At 49.9% G+C, this 18966-nt stretch overlaps 1 protein-coding gene across 1 annotated transcript; it reads right to left on the bottom strand.

The window, feature by feature from the left end:
• Positions 1–375: 375 nt before the first annotated feature.
• LOC311611056 (galectin-9-like) lies at positions 376–18605 on the bottom strand. Its single transcript, XM_084862790.1, has 10 exons — positions 18506–18605; positions 10989–11099; positions 10255–10334; positions 7110–7311; positions 4248–4358; positions 3194–3271; positions 1855–1924; positions 1709–1750; positions 806–900; positions 376–585 (listed from the first exon to the last, which is right to left on the bottom strand). Exons 2-9 carry the CDS (start codon positions 11025–11027, stop codon positions 848–850), a joined length of 675 nt encoding a protein of 224 aa, XP_084718916.1. The 5' UTR covers positions 11028–11099; positions 18506–18605; the 3' UTR covers positions 376–585; positions 806–847.
• Positions 18606–18966: the final 361 nt, after the last annotated feature.

Raw genomic sequence — 18966 nt, 5'->3', positions numbered from 1 at the left:
AAGACACCCCTGAAACAAGTGCTGAACGTGATTAGGGGGTGGTTAGATACATTTAAGAAAAGAAGTGTTAGTTCATAAATTAAACAGTACATTAGATATGTACTGTATAAAAGAAAGGTTAAAACAGAGAATCACTTGTGGATCTGTAATAAATTAACTCAATTTATGTTGTGTCTAATGGGAAAATTGATTCGGTATTTTAATAAATTTCTATTCCAACAGCCTTCTAGAATGATTTAAGTTTGAGAACCGGGGTTCTACTGTATTAGAATATATACCTGTTAGAAATAAGGTAGAGCCCCCAACTCAGTGGTCCTGGTAGAACACAAATCATACTCGGGAGCCAGGCAGCAAGGCAAACAAGTTTACTCCTATGCAGAAGTGTGCGCACAAGTGGTCTGGAAGCCTGTGCACACCAAGCAGGTGGGCTGCTAAACTCTATAATCCCTGAGGCATCTCTTGATTGGAGCTCAGGCGCACAGTCTTCAGCGATTGGCTAATTCAAAGGAGGGGGTTGGCCTTTGCTGTTTCAAGATGGTGGCCCTCATGGGGGCTGGGGTATGCCATCGGGTGCACTGTGGAATTCTGTTGAAAAGAGAGCAGGAAATTCAGTGTGGGCTCGCACCCACACCCAGGCCCCTATACACTCTAGAGGGGATGCTCCAGTGTGAGGCTTCTGCCCCTGGATTCTCCTGTCAGCCTTAGTGCAACTTCCTGCCACTGTCCCAGACCCCATGATGGCCACCTGCCCTCAGCCCCTCCACAGGCAGCTCCCTTAACTCAAGGGCTACCCGCTGACTTGTACCAGCAGGAGGAAGCAGGTTGTGAGCTGACAGAGCTTGCAGAGTTATGGGAAACATCTGCTCAGGAGTACTCTGCACTGCGTGGAACACAGTTTGCCTGTGGAAGAAAGTAATGGGGTTTTTCACCTGCTTTCATCAGCGCTAAGACCGCCACCTGCCACCAGAGGGCACCACTTAACACACACCCTCCCAGCAGCTGCAGGTGGGGAACCCTCTCAGTAGCCAAGACCAGACTCTGAAAACTGCAGGGTACAGGTGTTTCTCCTCTTAAGGGGGTGAGGTAGGGGCAAAAGTTCCTTCTGGAGGCGAAACCGGTTTGGCTCAGTGGATAGAGCATCAGCCTGCGGACTGAAAGGTCCCGGGTTCGATTCAGGTCAAGGGCATGTATCTTGGTTGTGGGCACATCCCCAGTAGGGGGTGTGCAAGAGTCAGCTGATCAATGATTCTCCCTCATCTATGTTTCTAACTCTCTATCCCTCTCTCTTCCTCTCTGTAAAAAATCAATAATATATATATATAAAAGAATCCTTAAAAAAAAAAAAAAAAGTTCCTTCTGGAGAGGAATGTGCCATCCTTACTGGCCTGTAGGCCCATATTCCTTCTCAGGGGAATTTCTCTAAGGTAATTTCACTTTGCAGGAAGTCGTAAATGCGGGCCATCATGTCCACAGAATGGTAGAAGCTTGGGCAATTCAGCTTGTTCCCAATTCATCAGCCCAGCTAACCACCCTTCCCCTTTAAACCCCCACTCTCACCCCACCCAGGTCAGAAGGGTGGCCCGGGGGTCTGGCCTCAGCTGTGCCAGTTGCCCTGTGGCAGAGGCCTAATGCCTGGCCCTGCCTCCTCCTTTTAACCCACAGGAAGAACCAAAGTGAAGAGTTTCCAAAGAGAAAGCAAGAGACTTACAATGGAAGCGTTGGTGGCAGTGGCCTATGAATAACTTGGAGGCTGAAGGGGATGAAAAATAAAAATGGTGGTTAATATTGGTGCCACTGGACAGGGAGATGACAGCCGAAACCGTGGTCAGAAATGCCTCCCAGACCCGCACTCACTTCCTTCCTGCTCCCAAGCAAGCCTCCCGGAGCCTGTGGTGCCCAGATGCTCACCCACCATCCCAGGTAACTGTGGTTAAAAACAGGGAGGGGGCGGGCAGAGGAGAGGGGACATCCTGCCAGCTCCTCTAGAGAGCGAGAAGGATGTGTCTGACATAGGACATACAGCTCACCTCAGCTCCCAGGGGCAAAACCATTACTAGCCGTGTCCTATTTCACCAGGAGAGTGAAAACTAGTATTTAGTGAGGACTACTGTGTGCCAAGCTCTGGCTTCAGTGCTTTGTGAGGGAGGCATCCTTAGCTTCTCTTTTGCTAAGTGAGACAACAGGCTCAGAGAGGTTAAGCACCTTGCCCAAGCCTGTCCCAGTAGCAAGCGATCAAATAGAAAATGGTACTCAGTCGGGTCTGGGTGTATCAGCATACCCTGTCCTTCCAAGGCCAGGGCCAAAGTTGGGCTGCCCTGCAAAGGCTCCCTGGAGCTCCACCATCCTAAGGTCAGTGTAGCAGGTGGCAGGACCACCCTGCAGTGTGATGGGCCACAGGAAGCTGGGGAGGGAGGCACCCTTGCCCCTTCCCCCACTGCTCAAGAGGCCAAGGAAGGGCCAGGCCCTGCTCCTGTTCCTGCCCAAGGCCCCTCCCCACCCAGCAGACTGGTCTGCTTTCCCTGACTGGTCTCCCCTTCTACTGACTGTGCAAACCACACCCCTCCTTCATTGATCCAGTTTCCACTGCACTCCAGGCACTGGGCAAAGTGCTGGGGATACACAAAGGGGCAAGTCTCAACCCCAAGCTTATGGTTTGGAGGAAAGAGCAGGTAGAATGACGGAGACAGTCATGTAAGTACAGATATAACTGGACACTGTGCCTGGCGTGCACAGAGCTGTTAAAAGTCCATCAGGTCAGAGAAGGGTGGGGCATCCAGCAACCTGCCAGGCAGGGAGAGGACCTGAGGAGCCACATTGAAGCAGAGCACTGAACGGCAGTTAGGGGTTGGCTGGGGTGAGGTGGCAAAGGGTCCCTTTGGCCTCAGGACAGCAGATGCAAAAGCGTGGTGCCCAGAAGGAGCCTGGAGTGAGCAATGGAGGCTGACGGAGGGTGTTCGTGGGAGAGGTGGGAGGCCGGCAGGTGGGCTGGCCAGGAGTAGGGAGGATTCTGTTCCTTCAGCTGGGGAACTGGAGCTCTATTGAGCCTGGGGCCTTTTAGATTTTTAAGGAGGGAGTAGATGCTATTTAATTTGCTATAGGTCCTGCTCCTCCTTCCTGGAATTAACCTCTTTCTCAGACCCTTTGTCCTTCCTGCTGACTGCACAGCCTGCCAGGTTCTCCATGTTTAACTCACTTTTCCTCTCTGTTCCTTGGGCTCACGTGGGTCACAGGGAGTCTGGCAGCATTTCACCATAAGGATCTCACCAAAATGCTGTGAAAACAAAAGGTGCCATGGGGTGAAGAGAGCCCGAATGAGTTAAGTAAAAGTGGGAAGGCAGGGGCCCACACGAGAGGACAAAAGCCAGGCAGGCAGGGACAGACAGAGTAGGCAAGAGGGAGAAGTAACAGAGATGAGGAAGAAAGAGAGAGGAGCTCATATTTGCTGCAGGCCTACTGTGTGCTTTTCCCATTTCAGGAGCGCATTCAAATACCAAAATTGGAAATAACATCTCTAATCCAGGCCCTGGGGCCCTGTGGCAATGTGGGCCAGGCCTACCCCAATCTTCCCAGTTTTCACAAAAAGTGAGACATTCTGATTTCCATGTGACATCACCGGACCTGGAAATGTTTGGTAAAATGCACATAAAATTTACCACCTTCACCATTTTCAGGAACATAGTGGAGGGCCATTCAGCGCCTTCACACTATGGTGCAGCCTTCACCAGCACTCAGCTCCACAGCGCACACTGGCTCCTGACCTTGTACATGTTGGCACCACATTCAAACTTGGAAAATGCAGAAAGAGTCCAGTAGAACCTGAGGTGGCCCGTGGGGGCCATTTTGTGACCTCTGACATGTATCCCCTCATTGTGGCCACACAGTACCTCCAGGGGAGGCTGTGACTAGGCCCCTTGCACAGATGAGGAAACTGAGGCTGGGAGAGGCAGACTCACTTGTGTGAGTTCCCACAGCTGGTGACAGTGGATCTCATGGAACCACATGGCCTGGTAACAAGTGTGGAAATAGTGACAGACAAGAGGGGGGGGAGTCTGGCTGAGGCAGGTGCTCTGGACAGAAATGGTGCCATAAGAAGGATGGGGCAGGGCTAGCCAGAGGTATGTCCTCTCCCCAGAGTCACCTGGGTGAGAGATCAGCTGGAACCTTTGGCTCCTCCCAACAGGGCCTAGGCATAGCAGACTGGCGCCTGCATCCAGCCCCTGGGACAGGTGCAATTTGGACAATCTGACCGGGAAGCTGATGTCTATGTGCTCCACGGGGCCGATGACAGAGATGTAGTTCACCTGGTTGTAGTTCATGCGGTGTATGTACTGCAGAAATTGATCTCCATCCACCATCACCTGTCAACAGGAGCGCATATATCAGGAGAGGGTCCCAGACCAGGGCGGGGAGCACACCGGAGCACTAGGACCCCTGCTTCTAGAAAGTAAGGCCTGTCCGGTTTTCACCTCCATCCCCTGTAGGTGGGTGCCCAGCCTTTGGAGCTGCTCTTGGTAAGGAACACACAAGTGATCCCAAATGCAGCCAATCCCAGTCACCACTTGGCTCTAGTTTTGGCTTCTGAGTTCTTGTTTGATTATTGCTCTAGATGTATCTTTCTCAGCATTGAAATGTGCACATTTCAATGGGCATAAAGTGCTCATGGGAGCAGAGGAGAGGGGCCTCTGGTTGCACACTGAGGGCCTGGGAGCGCCCTTCACACAGAGAAGCACAGACACAGCCATCCTGAAGTATGGTCGCAACCATACTTAGGTAAAAACTGCTGTTTGAATTTTAACCCTGCTATTCTGGCTTCTGCATGCACTTACTTGCTTAAACAATAGGGTAGTTACCTCAGCTTCCAGACTGAGACCTGGAGACTCACCAAGGTAATTTTCCTGTGCCTGTGGACCAGGACTATAGGAGACCGATTCCCATTGACTCAGTAGCTCCAGGAGTAGAAACTGTAGATAACCTTCAGAGCAGTGGTCCTCAAACTTTTTAAACAGGAGGCCAGTTCACTGTCCCTCAGACCGTTGGAGGGCCGCACTATAGTTTAAAAGAAACTATGAACAAATTCCTATGCACACTACTGAGAAAGAAAAGAGCCACATGCTTATCTGACAAGCTCAGGGAAGGCCTGTGTGGCAGTATTGCAAACTCAGAGACTTAAAATAACCACAAAAGATGGTTTGAAAACTAAATATCTAACTACAAACAGGTTATAGTGGGTAGTCATGTCCCAGATATTTCACCTGACAAAGATCAATTTACTGAGCCCATCTGCCTTTCCCCACCTCTAAGATAACATATCTGTGAGATGTCTGGGTAACTTGTAACTTCCTTTTTACCTGAAACCCCTCAGGGCAGAACAAATGGCCTGGAACATTGTTATTGTTATCAGGTTAATTGTCAACTGCTAATTACCTTAAAGTATCCTGTATCCATCTCTGTAACAGGTAGCTCATGTCCATCATTTAACCTTTTACCCTATCCCTGAGGTTTCCCAGCTTTGCTCTGTCCCACCTCCCTAATATATCACCAATGAATTTCATGTAACCCACCTAAGTCCCTTTCCTTTGATTGCAATGCATAAATATAGAAATGTAACCCGCCATTCTTCAGAGCATTATCTCAATCCATTGAGGTTCTGCTTTCCGGCATATGTAGACAGTTTGGCTCAAATAAAATAAAAAAAAACTCACAAAAATTCTTTATAGGTTTCAATGATTTTTTTTTTCTTTAACACTACACATATCTTATTTTGAAGTAAAACAAATAAACAAACAAACAAACAAAAATGGCAAAAACACCCGCATGTCACCTGTGGGCCATAGTTTGAGAACGACTGATTTAGAGATTGCTAACTCTGCTTGATTCTGCCTCTGTAAAACTACTTTGCCAAGATAGGGTCTCATTCCAATGTCCAGCAGGATGTGGCAGGGAGTGGCCCTGTGGGCTGTTCCCAGCATTTAGAATTTAGAATTTAGAACAAAGGAAAATTTTTGTGGTTTGGGCCTTTAAAAAGATTGCCTACATCTGGAACAGCGCAGTCATGACTGTGGCCACCTGCGTGTGGTGCTCTTGGGGCCGTCCTGGCCAATTCAATAAATCCTTGCCTGCTTTTTAAATCAATCAATAGCCTCTGGTGGTCTTATTCTGACTCCAGGGTTCGACCCCACAACAATCCCCCTCCCCCAGCCCAGCAGCACTGCTCTGCCTGCAAGAGCAATGACTCCACCTGCAGCCCTGAGCCACCCCTGGGCCCGCAGAAGGGCTGCCACAGCATCACCACAAACAGGGCTGTCAGGGACCTGGAGCGGACAAGGCTGCAGCAGAGGATGGAAGTCACCTGGACCCCAGGCCAATATCAGCTCTTATTTCCAGGTAACAGAAGCAACAGGTGCTCTGTAGGTGCAGGTGAAGAGTGTAAAGTCCTGTGTTCTGTATAATGGCATTGCTTGGGTAATGAGTTAAGGGTGTTTCTCCCTGCCCGATAGTGATAAGGGCAGTGATAGAATGCTGGGAAGCACCTAGAATTGTAAGACCTATTACTCATGCTCTGTCCACGGTGATTGGTTCATTCTGATTAAAGAAGGCACATTCTAACCTGGCTGGCAGTCCTGTGGGACCTGGGGACTTGCCTGGCAATGCAGCCCAGCCTCCCCACGTGGAGCAGCCTATTCTCATGGAAAGATGCACGACTGCCTTGCAGAGACCAGAGCTACAGCCCTTTGAAGGCCCCAGACCTGGCATATCACTAGCCCTTAGAAGATCCCCAGCACTTTTGCACACCTACAGCCTTCTCATATCTCCAGCCTGCTTACCTGTTAACTGCCCATTTGGCATCCCCTTTGGCTATTTCCCTGTCAATCCTTCGTCCTTTTACCCAATAGAAGCAGCTGGCTTATGGGGTGCAGAGCAGATTTTTGTGGATGACCTACTGCTCTCCCCATACTGCTGGAGGTAATGGAATAAACACTTATTATGATTCATCACTGCCTCTGCTGAATTGGCTCAAGTAGTGACAGGCAGTGTGGACACACTGGCTGTCTGTTTACAGTAGGGCAGGGAGGCAGGCATTGGGAGGGAGGGAGGAGAATCCTGCTCACCTGGAAACAGCCTTTCTTCACCACGATGTGGATCTCAAAAGGCTTCTCTGTCCGGAAGGGATTTCTCATCTTCTTCTCTTCACGGCCCCAGAATCCTTTTTGCTTGGTGTTACAGACCACATACCCACCCTCTTCAAACCGAGGGTTGAAGTGAAAGGCAATGTCATCGTTACTGAATCCCATATGAAAATTCACAGCAAACCTAGGTGGACGGACATCAGACAGTGTTCTGGTTTACTGACAAAGGTAGGAGCAGGAGGGCCCGGGACCTCTGACTTCCATGTGTGCCTGGGAACTTGCCTACAACCTGTGAGGCAGGTGTGCACCCATCCCATTTTGCTGCCTTCCTTTTTGTTTACCTAATTTGCTCTTAGTGTGTTTTGTGTAATTATAGCATTTTGCCCTTTCCAGCATGACTTTCCAGAAATAAACAGGAATGGGGTAAAGAACAATGTTGACTCTAGCCTCAGGAAGCATAGATCTTGGAAGCTGATCTCACATTTGCATGAAGATACAAATCCAGGAATTTGCCCAGAAGCAAGAGCCTCGCATGCCCAGTGGGCACTGGTTAGAGGCCAGCCCACTGCTGCTCAGTTGGGAAGGAAGAGAACAAATGGAGAGAACATGTGACATTTTGGGGGTTTACCTGCAAAGATGGTGTTTAAAAGGGGAGGCGTGGGATGGATGTGGGCTCTCCAGGCATGACAACTTCCAGGATATGTGTCTCCCTCATTGGAGGCAGGTGTGTGTCCCACACATGAGGTGTGGAGGGGTGCCCTAATGTCCATAGGCCTGGACCCTGACCCCAATTGGTACTGTTTGTCATTTGAGAATGATGCAGAGCATGCTATTGTGTCCTCACTGAATCCAGGAAAGGGGGTGACTCCCTTCTTTGGGGGTGGTTACTGAGGCAGTGTTCAGAAAGCCCCCACATAAGTGGAGATTCATTCCTGTCTCTCCTCAGAAGTAAGTCCTCACCTTCAAAACATCCTTTGGGTTCTGAGGTGAGAAATTAAAACAAAAGACCTTCCAGCCCAGGCAGTGTGCTCAGTGGTTGAGCATCGTTCTATGAACCAGGAGGTCATGGTTCAATTCCTGGCTGGGATACAGGTCAGGTTGCAGGCTCAGTATCCAGCAGGAGGCCACCCAATCAGTGATTCTCTCACATCATTGATGTTTCTATCTTCATCTCCCTCTCCCTTCATCTCTGAAATCAATAAAAATATACTTTAAAAAAAGAGGCTTAGCCTCTTTGGCTTAGTGGATAGAGCATCCAATGGCTGACCAAAGGATGAGGTTTTAATTCTGCACAAGAGCGCCATGATAGGCATGATCTTTGGACCTTGTTGAGGAGAGTGATGGAGGGAACCAATTGATGTGTCTCTCTCACATGGATGTTTCTCCTTCTCTGTCTTTCCCTCTTCTTTCCATTCTCTAAAAATGAATGGGGGGGGGGGGGGGAAATATCCTTGGGCAAAGATTAACAAAAAATAAATTAGAAAAGAAAAGAACAAGCACTTTCCAAGTAGCCAGGCTCACCAAAGGGCCACAATTCATGTTTGTTTGGCCTTTTCCCAGACACATGGCCTAGAACCAGCTCCAACCCGAGGTTCTCCCGAGGCGTCACTGTCTGCTCCAGCCTTCCCTGACTTCAGCATGATGTGGTCCACAGCCTGCTTCTTGGGGTCACTCTGTTGTCCTAACTAATGCATAGCACTCAGGGAGGGCTCCTCCCTCCCCCACTTTTGTATCTTCTGCTTCCCCCACAGGGCCAGGCACTGTACCAAGCCTGGAGGTGGCTTTTTAGACATTCTATTCAATTCCTGCAGAGCCCATTTGGTGTCTCTGTGGAGGAGGCCTAGCTCTGGGGGCCTCCTCAATACCAGCTCCCTCTGGAGGCCATCAGCCAGTCTGAGGATACGAAAAGGAAAGAAGGCTCCTAGTGACTCTGGAACCAGAAAACTGAGTTCAGATTCCTCTGTACATGGAGGGTATCGTTTCTGAAATATCTCTGGGTGTATCTTTCCCTCTGTGGTCATTCAGCTCTGGTCCCAGGGATGAGAGTGCAAAAGCTCCCATGGGAAGAAATGGAGACAGTAGGACAGGTGGCAGGCAGAAGGACAAGGAGAGAGAAGGGATGGAGGGTCAGAGGTGAGGGCTCAGCTTCCCCAATGACAGGGTTTAGGGCCATCTGGGAGCCTCACCCTCCATGGCATCTCCTGGAGGCACTCAGGGCTCAGGGAGATGTCACAGGGTGAGCGTGCCTATGCCCACCTGGCAGGGAATGTGATGGTGGAGAAAGTCAACTAGAATCTAGAAGCCGAGATGAGGTAGAGCCGGGCCTGGGATGTGAAGGGATCCAGAAGGTCCCCAGGCCCTGTGTGAGGTGATGAAAGGACCACTGGGGACCAAAGACACCTGGGATTGAGACAGAGGCTTCCAAGAGAGGGCCGTGTGCAGAAAGGCTTCTGTGGGCACCGTGGGCTTCAGCAGGCAGCCACCAGAAGGGAGGTGGGAGGGCCCCACCCAAATCAGGCAAGAGCCCCTCACCTCCTCACCACCTGGACCTCAGCTTGGGCAGCCAGGGCTGGGCCAGCATTAGAGGGCGCTCGGCCTCTGAGAAGATGGGAAAGTCTTCCCTGAGCCCCAAAGTCCCCTCTTGGGTGGGAGACAGTGCCAAGGAGATGTTCATATTTTGAATTGCCTTCGTGTTTTCTAGGAATAAACTTGAAACAGAAAGAGATGGGATTACATTTGATGCCAAGTTTAAATATTTCCACGTCAGCCAAACAAGGGCCACGGAGTAAGTGCAGGCCGTCATGGGGAGTAAAGGAGGCATTGTTTTTGCATCTCTGGGTCTTCGCGTGCAAGTTCACTCCTAGCCCATAAAGATCTGCCCTGGGCTGGCACCAGACAGTGAGCTCCCGCTCTGCCTGTGTCTCTGGGGAGCCTATGTTAATGGTATCCAGATGCTATTGGCAGAGGGCAGGGATGCCATTCAGTGTTGGCAGGGTCCTGGCCCTAATCTTCAGCATCTCCTTAGCCAGGCACAGGCAGCTTGGACAGTGTTGGGGGAACCAGTCTGAGCTGACAGGGGCCATGGTTTGCTAAGGGAAAGGCTGGGGGAAATAATAGTTCCAGGTACCTGGTTCCTATGGACCTTAGAAAAGTTCCTTTGATATTGATTTCTAGTCCCTCCTTGAGACCCCCTTCGATGGCGTGTGCCTGCAGGGAGAAGATGGCAGTCAGTTAGGGTCCTGCTCCCTCTGTCTGATCCCTCTGGCACTTGCTAATTGCCCCCAGACTCCTTATCATGCTCCATACTTCCAAAGCCCCACCACATGTCAGGCACCGATCAAACCCCCTAAATATGCTGCCTCCATCCTTGCCGCAATCTTGGGAGGGGGCTCAAGGATTATCCCTAGAGGCCAAGATAGGGAAAAGCAGCTCGCCTGAGGACATCCATCTAGGAAATGGCTGAACTGAGAAAGGCCATCTCCTAAGTCAGTGCCCAGGCCTGACTGCTGGGATCCCCGGGAAGCCCTGCTGACTTCCCCTTTCATCCCAACAGAGCCCACTCTTCCAGTGCTGCCCAGTGCCCTCCCGCCCTCAGCACCCAGGACAGGTCAGGCGCCCAGAGGGAGCTCAGCACCATCTGTGCAATGCACCACTGTGGTGATTATCACCCCTGGGTCCTGAGAGGCAGCTGAGACCGGCCTGGGGCAGAAGGTGTGTCTGGATTGCCCCATTGGGCATGTCAGCCCCCCATGTACCCTCTCCCACCCCAGTCTGGTTTCCCAGGAGACCCAGCGCAGCTTCCCTGGCAAGGCAGCCAGTCAGCCCTGCAGCACCACCTGTGCCCATAGCCTGGGAACTCACTGCGGCCACGAAGGAATGAGAGCTGCTCTCGGCCCCCATCTCTTCACCACCCCTGTGGTCACGGCTGCTCCTCACACAGCCAGGCAGTTCTCTGCACTGGAAAGGACTTTACTGTGAAACAGAAAACAAAGCTATTTGACAGTTATTCCATGGGGAGGAGCCAGGAGGAAGAGGACATTGATTTAGAGAAAGAGAGGGAAATTTGGGGAGAAGGGACCAGGATGGGATTCAGGGGCAGGTAAATAGACACTCCACTGACTTTTCCTTCCTCTCTGAATTGTTTTCTGTTCATGTACAGGTTCTCAGAGTCTGGCCACTGCCATGACAGTGAGTTTCAGAGGCTGCTGCCCATGGGTGTATGGCTGTGTTAACTGATGGCTGTGTTGCAATGTCCAGAAAACATGATTTTCAAAGATGACTCTATTGTGGGGTCAAACCCTGGAGTCAGAATAAGACCACCAGAGGCTGCTGATTGATTAAAAAAAGCAGACATGGATTTATTGAACTGGCCAGGACTGCTACAAGAGCACCACACACAGGTGGCCACACACATGACACCCCCCCCCCCCCCCCGTTTCAGGTATAGGTATTCTTTTTAAAGGTCCCAACCACAAAAATTTTTCCTTTGTTCTAAATTCTAAATGGTGGCAACAGCCCACAGGGCCACTCCCAGCCACATCCTGCTGAACATTGGAATGTGGCCTGAAATATGGTAGCAATCATACTTGGGTAAAAACTACTGTTTGAATTTTAACCCTACTATTCTGACTTCGACCTTCACTTACTTGCTTTGTTCATCGCGCAATGGGCTTAGGGAGGATGAGTTCAAGTTCTGGGCAAGGTTACAGGCAGAACTTTCTTTTTCATTAAAGAGCCAGCCCTATGTACACTTAGTGGTTATCTCGATGCTGGCCTCGAAAACAATGCTGTTCTGTCCAATTAAAAAAATGCACCTGGCATGATATTGAGACTGTGGGTATATCTGGTCTCTGGCCTGCAAGGTCAGACAGCTAAGTTTATCTTCATCATTCTTCAAACGGGCTAAAGCAAACTAGAAAGCAACATTTTATCTAGGAAGAACAGCAGAAAATTCCAAACAATAGTTTGTTGTAGAATGGGGGTTTTCCTTCTCAGAACCTTTAAAAATAACTACCTGCCCCTAAAGCCTCGCAGTCGCAGTTGTGTAGGGTCCGCCTGCGTGTAGGTACTCTTACGGCTGACCTGGCCAGTTCAATAAATCCTTGTTTGCTTTTTAATAAATTATCAGCCTCTGGTGGTCTTATTTTGAATCCAGGGTTCGACCACACAACATGGCCCTATCTTGGGAAAGCAGCTTTTTACAGAAGCAGAGCCAAGAGGGAGTCAGTAATCTCTAAAGATTATCTACAGTTTCTACTCTTGGAGCTACTGAGTCCGTGGGACTCAATCTCCTGTAGTCCTGGTCCACAGGCACAGGAAAATTGCCTTTGTGAGTCTCCAGGCCTCAGTCTGGAAGCTGAGGTAACTACCCTATTGTTTAAGCAAGTAAGTGGGTGCAGAAGCCAGAATAGCAGGATTAAAATTCAAACAGCAGTTTTTACCTAAGTATGGTTGCTACCATACTTCAGATTTATGTCCTATAAACTTATTGCCAGCCATGTCACAGCTCCTAGCTAAACACTTAGACAAGCACCCAGACTGCCCCACCCATTGAGTTCCCCTTGTAGAAAGCTCTGGGTAACCTAGATAACTGACCTTATGAATGACCCCACTTTTACCTTCCTGAACTCTAATTCCCACTTAACTACCCTGCCTTGGACCTCAATAAAGACAGAACCCTAGTCCCTGATTTCTCTCTCTCTCTCTCTTCCTGCAACCTTACTGTGTGGTCTCCAGGATTTGTCAGTAACAAACCTGTGCCTTCAGTGTACCCTGATGGCTGCTGCTGAGGTGCATCTTTCAGTCACAATCAGAGCCACAAGGGTGGTTTTGTCACCACATTGGCTCTGATTAGGGAACTGTCTGTGGGGGCTCAGGGCAGGTAGGATGGGGCCAGGTGAGTGCCCCAGGCCTTTCTAGCCATTAGGATGAAACTATCCAACATAACAGCATGGCAGTTCCTTAAAAAAACTAAACATAGAATTACCCTTTTATACAGCAATTCTGCTTCTGTATATATACTCTAAAGAACTGAAATCAGGAATTTACAGTAGCATTATTCACAATAGCCAAGAGATGAATGGAATGACAAAAATGTATATAAAATGGAATTATTCCTTAAAAAGAAAAGAAAAATTTTTATAATTCATTAACATTTATTTTATATGAAACAATTTTCAAAGAATACACTAAAAAACCATCTAGCCCTAGCCAGTTTGGCTCAGCAGATAGAGCATCGGCCCTGGGACTGAAGGGTCCCAGGTTTGATTCTGGTTGTGGGTGTAGAGGGCCAAATGGGAAGACACCTGGATATTCTTTAGATTGTTGCTGACTGGGCCCGGGATATTGGCAGAATCATGTCAGTTGCACTCCCGCCCTGGGAGTGCGGAGATGTTCTTAGTTCCTGACTAATGTGTTTCTTCAGGAGGAAGGAGGGGGTGGAACCTGGGCTCTCCCAGGCTCCTTGTTTTCCTGTGAAACCCCTGTTGGATTGGAGTATAAATAGATGTGCTGCGTGGCTCAGGAGGTTGTCAGTCTGTCTCTCCAGCAGAGGAGGTCAGCAGCCCTCCGAGCTCCCAGCTTGAAATCTATTTCTAGGTCTTCTCTCTTTATTTCTAATATTTCTCAATTTTTGGCCACCTCCACTTTGAACCGGTTCATTCATCTCTCTTTCAATGCGGGACATGGAAAAGGGAGATCCCTGCAGCTTCAGGCCCCCGCACATGGGCACATATCTCAGTTGCTGGCTTGATGCCTGGCCTGGTTGGCACACATGAGGGAGACAACCAATCAATATGTCTCTCTCACATCAATGTTTCTCTCTGTGTGTCTCTCCCCTTCCCTTCTATTCTCTCTAAAAAGATACTGATTCTATTGAATTATAAATATTGAGAGTGTGGGGAAAAAAGGAACCACCTCCTATCCTGACCAGCTCAAGAAAGGCCTGTGTAGAAGCCTTACAAATTCAGACACCTATAGTAACCACCAAGAATGGTCTGGAGCTAACATTTTTAAATAAAAAATCAATGTATGGTGGGTAGTCACTTCTTAGGCATCTCACCTGGGAAGATCAACCATTTATTTGGACTGTAATGCCCCAGGGATATATAGAAAGTCCCACCTATTTCTCTCAGATATTAAAAGCTGATTTAAATTTCTTAGACTTCCCACTCTAATCCAATATGTAGATGATTTATGTTCTGGGTTATTACTAGACTCTCAAAAGGACACAAATTACCTACTGCAGCACTAGCTATAAAAGGACATAAGGTCTCAAAGGATAAGGTCCAATTTTGCTCACCTCAAGCAAAATGCTTTGGCCATGTCCTATCTAAAGATGAGCTACTGATTAGCCCTGAGAGACTTAGAGGAACCCTACCTTTCCCTCTTCCAAAAACAAGAAAGCAGCTTAGAGGATTCCTGGGGTTGACTGGATATTGTAGAAATTAGGTTCCAAACTTTTCATTGATAGCCCAACCTCTATATGCCCCATTGAAGTCAGACAAACCCCATCCAATTCAATGGAGCCCTGCAGGGAAGCAAGCTGTAGAGGCTCTCAAGGAAATACTGTCTAAAGCTCCTGCTCTGGGGCATCCAAATTGTAAACTTTCCTTCTTCCTTTTCACACATGAAAGCGATGGAAATGCTTTAGAAGTTCCAACTCAGAAACATGGAGATCACCACAGACCTATAGGGCATTATAGGCAGCAACTAGACTCACTGGCAAAAGGACCCTCCCTCCGGCTGTATGAGGTCAGTCAGTGCTACAGCCATGTTTTGTGGACAGACAGAAGAGATGGTTATGGGCTCTCCTTTAACTATTTATGTTCCTCATTTTGTCGAGTTTTTGCTGAATCTCAGATTGGGTAGTTCAGAAGATTCTTAACTCTAGGAAGCCAACCAATGATGTGCCATCAGACTTCACATGGGGTACCTATAGATTTGGATTCCTCTCTTCTCAAAGGCCCCTAAAGATATAGAGATCCTGGGCCTTCTTCACTCACCTGTCATAGCTGTGGGTAAACAAGGTACCAGGCTGAATTTTCCAAGGTGTTTTATTGGGTCCAGAAAGTCCTCACCTGGGAGAGGACACACCCCCTTCCTGTGCTAAGGGGAGCTCTCTGTCCATGTGGAGAGCACAGCACAGGGTGACAAGCAGGGGGAGCGGTAAACCAGTGAAATCTACCATCTCGGGCCTCCCAGCCATAGAACTAGCTCCCTGGCCTTAGCTTCCTCAGTGATAATGACACCATCAGGAATGTGTCCCCCCAGGGAGAGTGGCCAGAATCAGAAAGCTAGGGCCAGAGGAGCAAAGGCTGGCATTGGACCCCAATGTCCTGGAGAATGTGGGAGAGACTGACACTCTGGAAGAGGAGACAGAGATGTAAGAATTAGGAAGTTTTTCCCAGCAAAGCTATAGTTTAGATATTCACTTCATTTGCTTTTTTTAATAACCTTTATTTTGTACTCAACTCTACCCAGGCCTTTCGTCCTCGAAAAGACAAAGGCATAGCTCTCCCCCATTTCCAAGTTAAAGTCTAACATGTAGTTAAAACTGCAGACTTTCCTGTAGGAGAGAAGACATAGTTTTGCACCATTTCCGGGCAGGCATTTGGAACAGCCCCTCTTGTAGAGATTACTTGTAGCTCTTAGTCAACTTTCACATTTCTTTAGTAGTTAATGTCTTCTCTTTAGCCAACTCCCTACAAAACTGAAGAGTCAGGAGCTTGATGTGTTTGAGAGAGATTGTCAGGTAGGGGGCAATAGGGAGTGGCAGATTCTATGACAAAGTAGGTGCCCTCTCTCTCATTTAAAGGGCCAGCATCCTCTCAACTCTAACCTGGATGAATTAAGTAATTTAACTTCCTCACCTCTGCTGGGTCAGAGTTTGAGCTCAGCTTCTGGCCAGGCCCAGAGGCTGAGGCCTCTTTCCTCCTCTTCCTCTCTGGAGGTTCAGAGGGCAGAGCCAGGCCCCCGGGACAGAAAGGTCTCACTCCAGGGGCTGGTAGGAGTCTTTCAGCCAAAGAGGCTGCTGCACCAAAAGTTCTAAGGTGCTTCTGGGGCGCATTTCCCTGGTTGTTCCTGAGAGGGCAGGGCAGGGCGGGGCTAACTCCTGACTCCATTTTGTACTGTGGGGCAGGGCAGAGCTATCCTCCATTTTGTAACTGGACCATAGCCCTCACCCAACCAATCAGAGTCAGCCAAAGCAGTGACATCACCACCCCTTGACCTGTTCTTCTGCCATGCCAATGTCAGTGTGAGTGGGACAGAGCCCATGCTAGCATGGAATTCAGGCTTTCTGCAATTGCATGGGACTCGGCTCCCTGTGGTCCTTGGGGATCACGAAATCTGGGCGTAACATTCCTAGTTGTCCTGGCAACAGCCCTGGCCATTATCAGGGCCACCTCCACAGATTAAGAAACTAAGCACAGATGGTCTGGTAACTTGTCAAAGGGTGGATCCCAGCACCCATGCTGTGAAGCCCCAAACAGGATGTTTCTCAGAATGAAACACACACATCCTGCCTCCTGACTTCCTGAGGGCTTCCCCAACCAAACAGCCAGTCCTGTCCTTTGTGTGGTTCCAGCTTCCATCCTGGCCTCTGAGGAGGCTGCGCCAGATGCGGCCGGCGGGGCTTGGGCAAGAAATGGGGGTGAGGCCCCCAAGGCAGACCCTCATGGAGGTCAGCTGGTCAGCGGAACAGCCAGGCTGTGCGACCCTCCTGGCATACTTTGGAGGAAGAGGGAGGTCACTCCTGACTGCTGTAATCACTGGGTCACACACACACAGAGAGAGAGAGAGAAAGAGAGAGAGTAAAGGGAGAGGAGAGAGTAGAGAGAGGGAGAGAGAGAGAGAGAGATCTGTTGCCTCCAGAATGCACTCCTATAGAACACCAATCCCACAACCTTTGGGAGGACACTCCAACCAATGGAGCCACCTGCCAGGGCACCAAACCCAGTTTGAACTCTCTGCTGTCCTTTGGGACTGCCCTCTGATGTGCATGATTACTAGTAGCTTTTGGACCCAAGGATAGAAAATTACAAACCGGTCACCATGATAAGAAAGTGTCAGGGCCTAGAAGGAGGTCTGGGATCCCCCATCTGACAGACAATGAGCCTAAGGGGACAACTTCTCACCCTCAGCCTCCGCACACACACTTGAGGCACCAACGGGGTCTGGCCCACTTTCTGCAGCTCCACCTGCAGAACCTTTTCAACCAGGGCCATGCCAGGGCCCTTGCCAAGGGCGGTGGAGTGTGAGACCCAGGCAGCTTCCCCCTCAGCGCTGTGCTGCTGCCCACCCGCATACCCCGTGCCCCACCCAGGAGGGGCCCTGTCACTTCACCTCCCGGCCCTTGGGAAACTGTTTGCCGAGGCTGGGACAGGCTTCTACGGGGCCTGTCCAGGGCACAGTGACCTCTTAAACCTGGGCTGCCACCTGCCTGCCTTCCCCCATGACTACTCTCCCTGTGGGCACCTCCCCTTTGGGGTAAATCAAGGCACCCTCCTCCCCCACCATCTGGGACATCTGGTAAGTGGCCTCAACATCTCTGAGTCTCAGATTCTCATGGATGGCGTGGGGATAAGAAAGCTCAGAGGCTTTAAACTCTGCCACCCAGACAGGGCCCTCACATGTGGCCAAACAGTGGGAAAGGCTGCCCTTTGCATCCCACACTGCAGAGCAGCCCCCTCCTCCCTCACTTCCCTGAGGGCCCCTCTGCTCACACCCTGGACCTGCCCTGTTAACTCACCCCCAGGGAGCAGACACCCCTCAGAGGTCTTCCCTGCTGCCCCCAGACTCCGAGCCATGCTGCACACTTCTACAGCCCCACTGCGTGCCAGGCACCGTTCAGACACCCTAGATATGCTACCTCCATCCTCACCCCAATCCTGGGAGGCGGCTCAAGGATTACCCCTATTTTACAGATGTGGAAACTGAAGCCCAGAGAGCTAACAGCAGCTCGCCTGAGGTCACCTGGCTAGGTAACGGCTGAATCCAGGGAGGCCATCTCCTAAGTCAGTGCCCAGGACTGGCTGCTTGGCTCCCCGAGAAGCCCTGCTGACTTCCCCTTTCATCCCATCAGAACCTTACTCTTCCATTGCTGCCCAGTGCCCTCCTGCCCTCAGCACCCAGGACAGGTCAGGCGCCCAGAGGGAGCTCAGCACCATCTGTGCAATGCACCACTGCGGTGATTATCACCCCTGGGTCCTGAGAGGCAGGTGAGACTGGCCTGGGGAGAGGTTGTCTCAGAATTGCCTCATTAGGCATGTCTGTCCCCCATGTACCCTCTGCCACCCCATTCTGGTTTCCTAGGAGACCTAGAGCTGCTTCCTTGCAAGGCAGCTAGTCAGCCCTTCAGTATCAGCCTGGGAACTCACTGCAGAACTTGAGCTGTTGCTGGCCCCCATCTCTCCACCACCTCTGTTGTCAGGGCTGCTCCTCACACCAGATAGGCAGTTCTCTTCCCGGAAAGGACTTTGCTGTGAAACAGAAACCAAAGCTATTTGGCACTCATTTCATGGGGAGGAGCCAAATAGCTACAGGGTTTCTCTTTTGTAAGTTAAAAAATGATTTGTGAATGGATGGAAGGGACATATCAGAGAGGGAACATTTTTCCTCTACCTTATAATTAAATCAATATGAGACAGATTAACAGGAGAAACACGAAATATAATGTTGCATGTACAAGGACTCAATGAGAATCTGAGACCCACAGATTGGGCAGTTCAATAGGTTCTTGAAGCCAGGAAGCTAACCAATGACGTGCCATCAAACTTCACCTGGGGTACCGATAGGTTTAGGTGAATTCCTCTCTTCTCATAGATCCCCAAATATATCA

The sequence above is a fragment of the Pipistrellus hanaki genome (assembly GCF_964339955.1).
Source record: "Pipistrellus hanaki genome assembly, chromosome: 16".
In the NCBI taxonomy this organism is placed as follows: Eukaryota; Metazoa; Chordata; class Mammalia; order Chiroptera; family Vespertilionidae; genus Pipistrellus; species Pipistrellus hanaki.
Note: the sequence above shows the minus strand (reverse complement) of the source record. Positions and strands in the feature narration are given on the sequence as shown.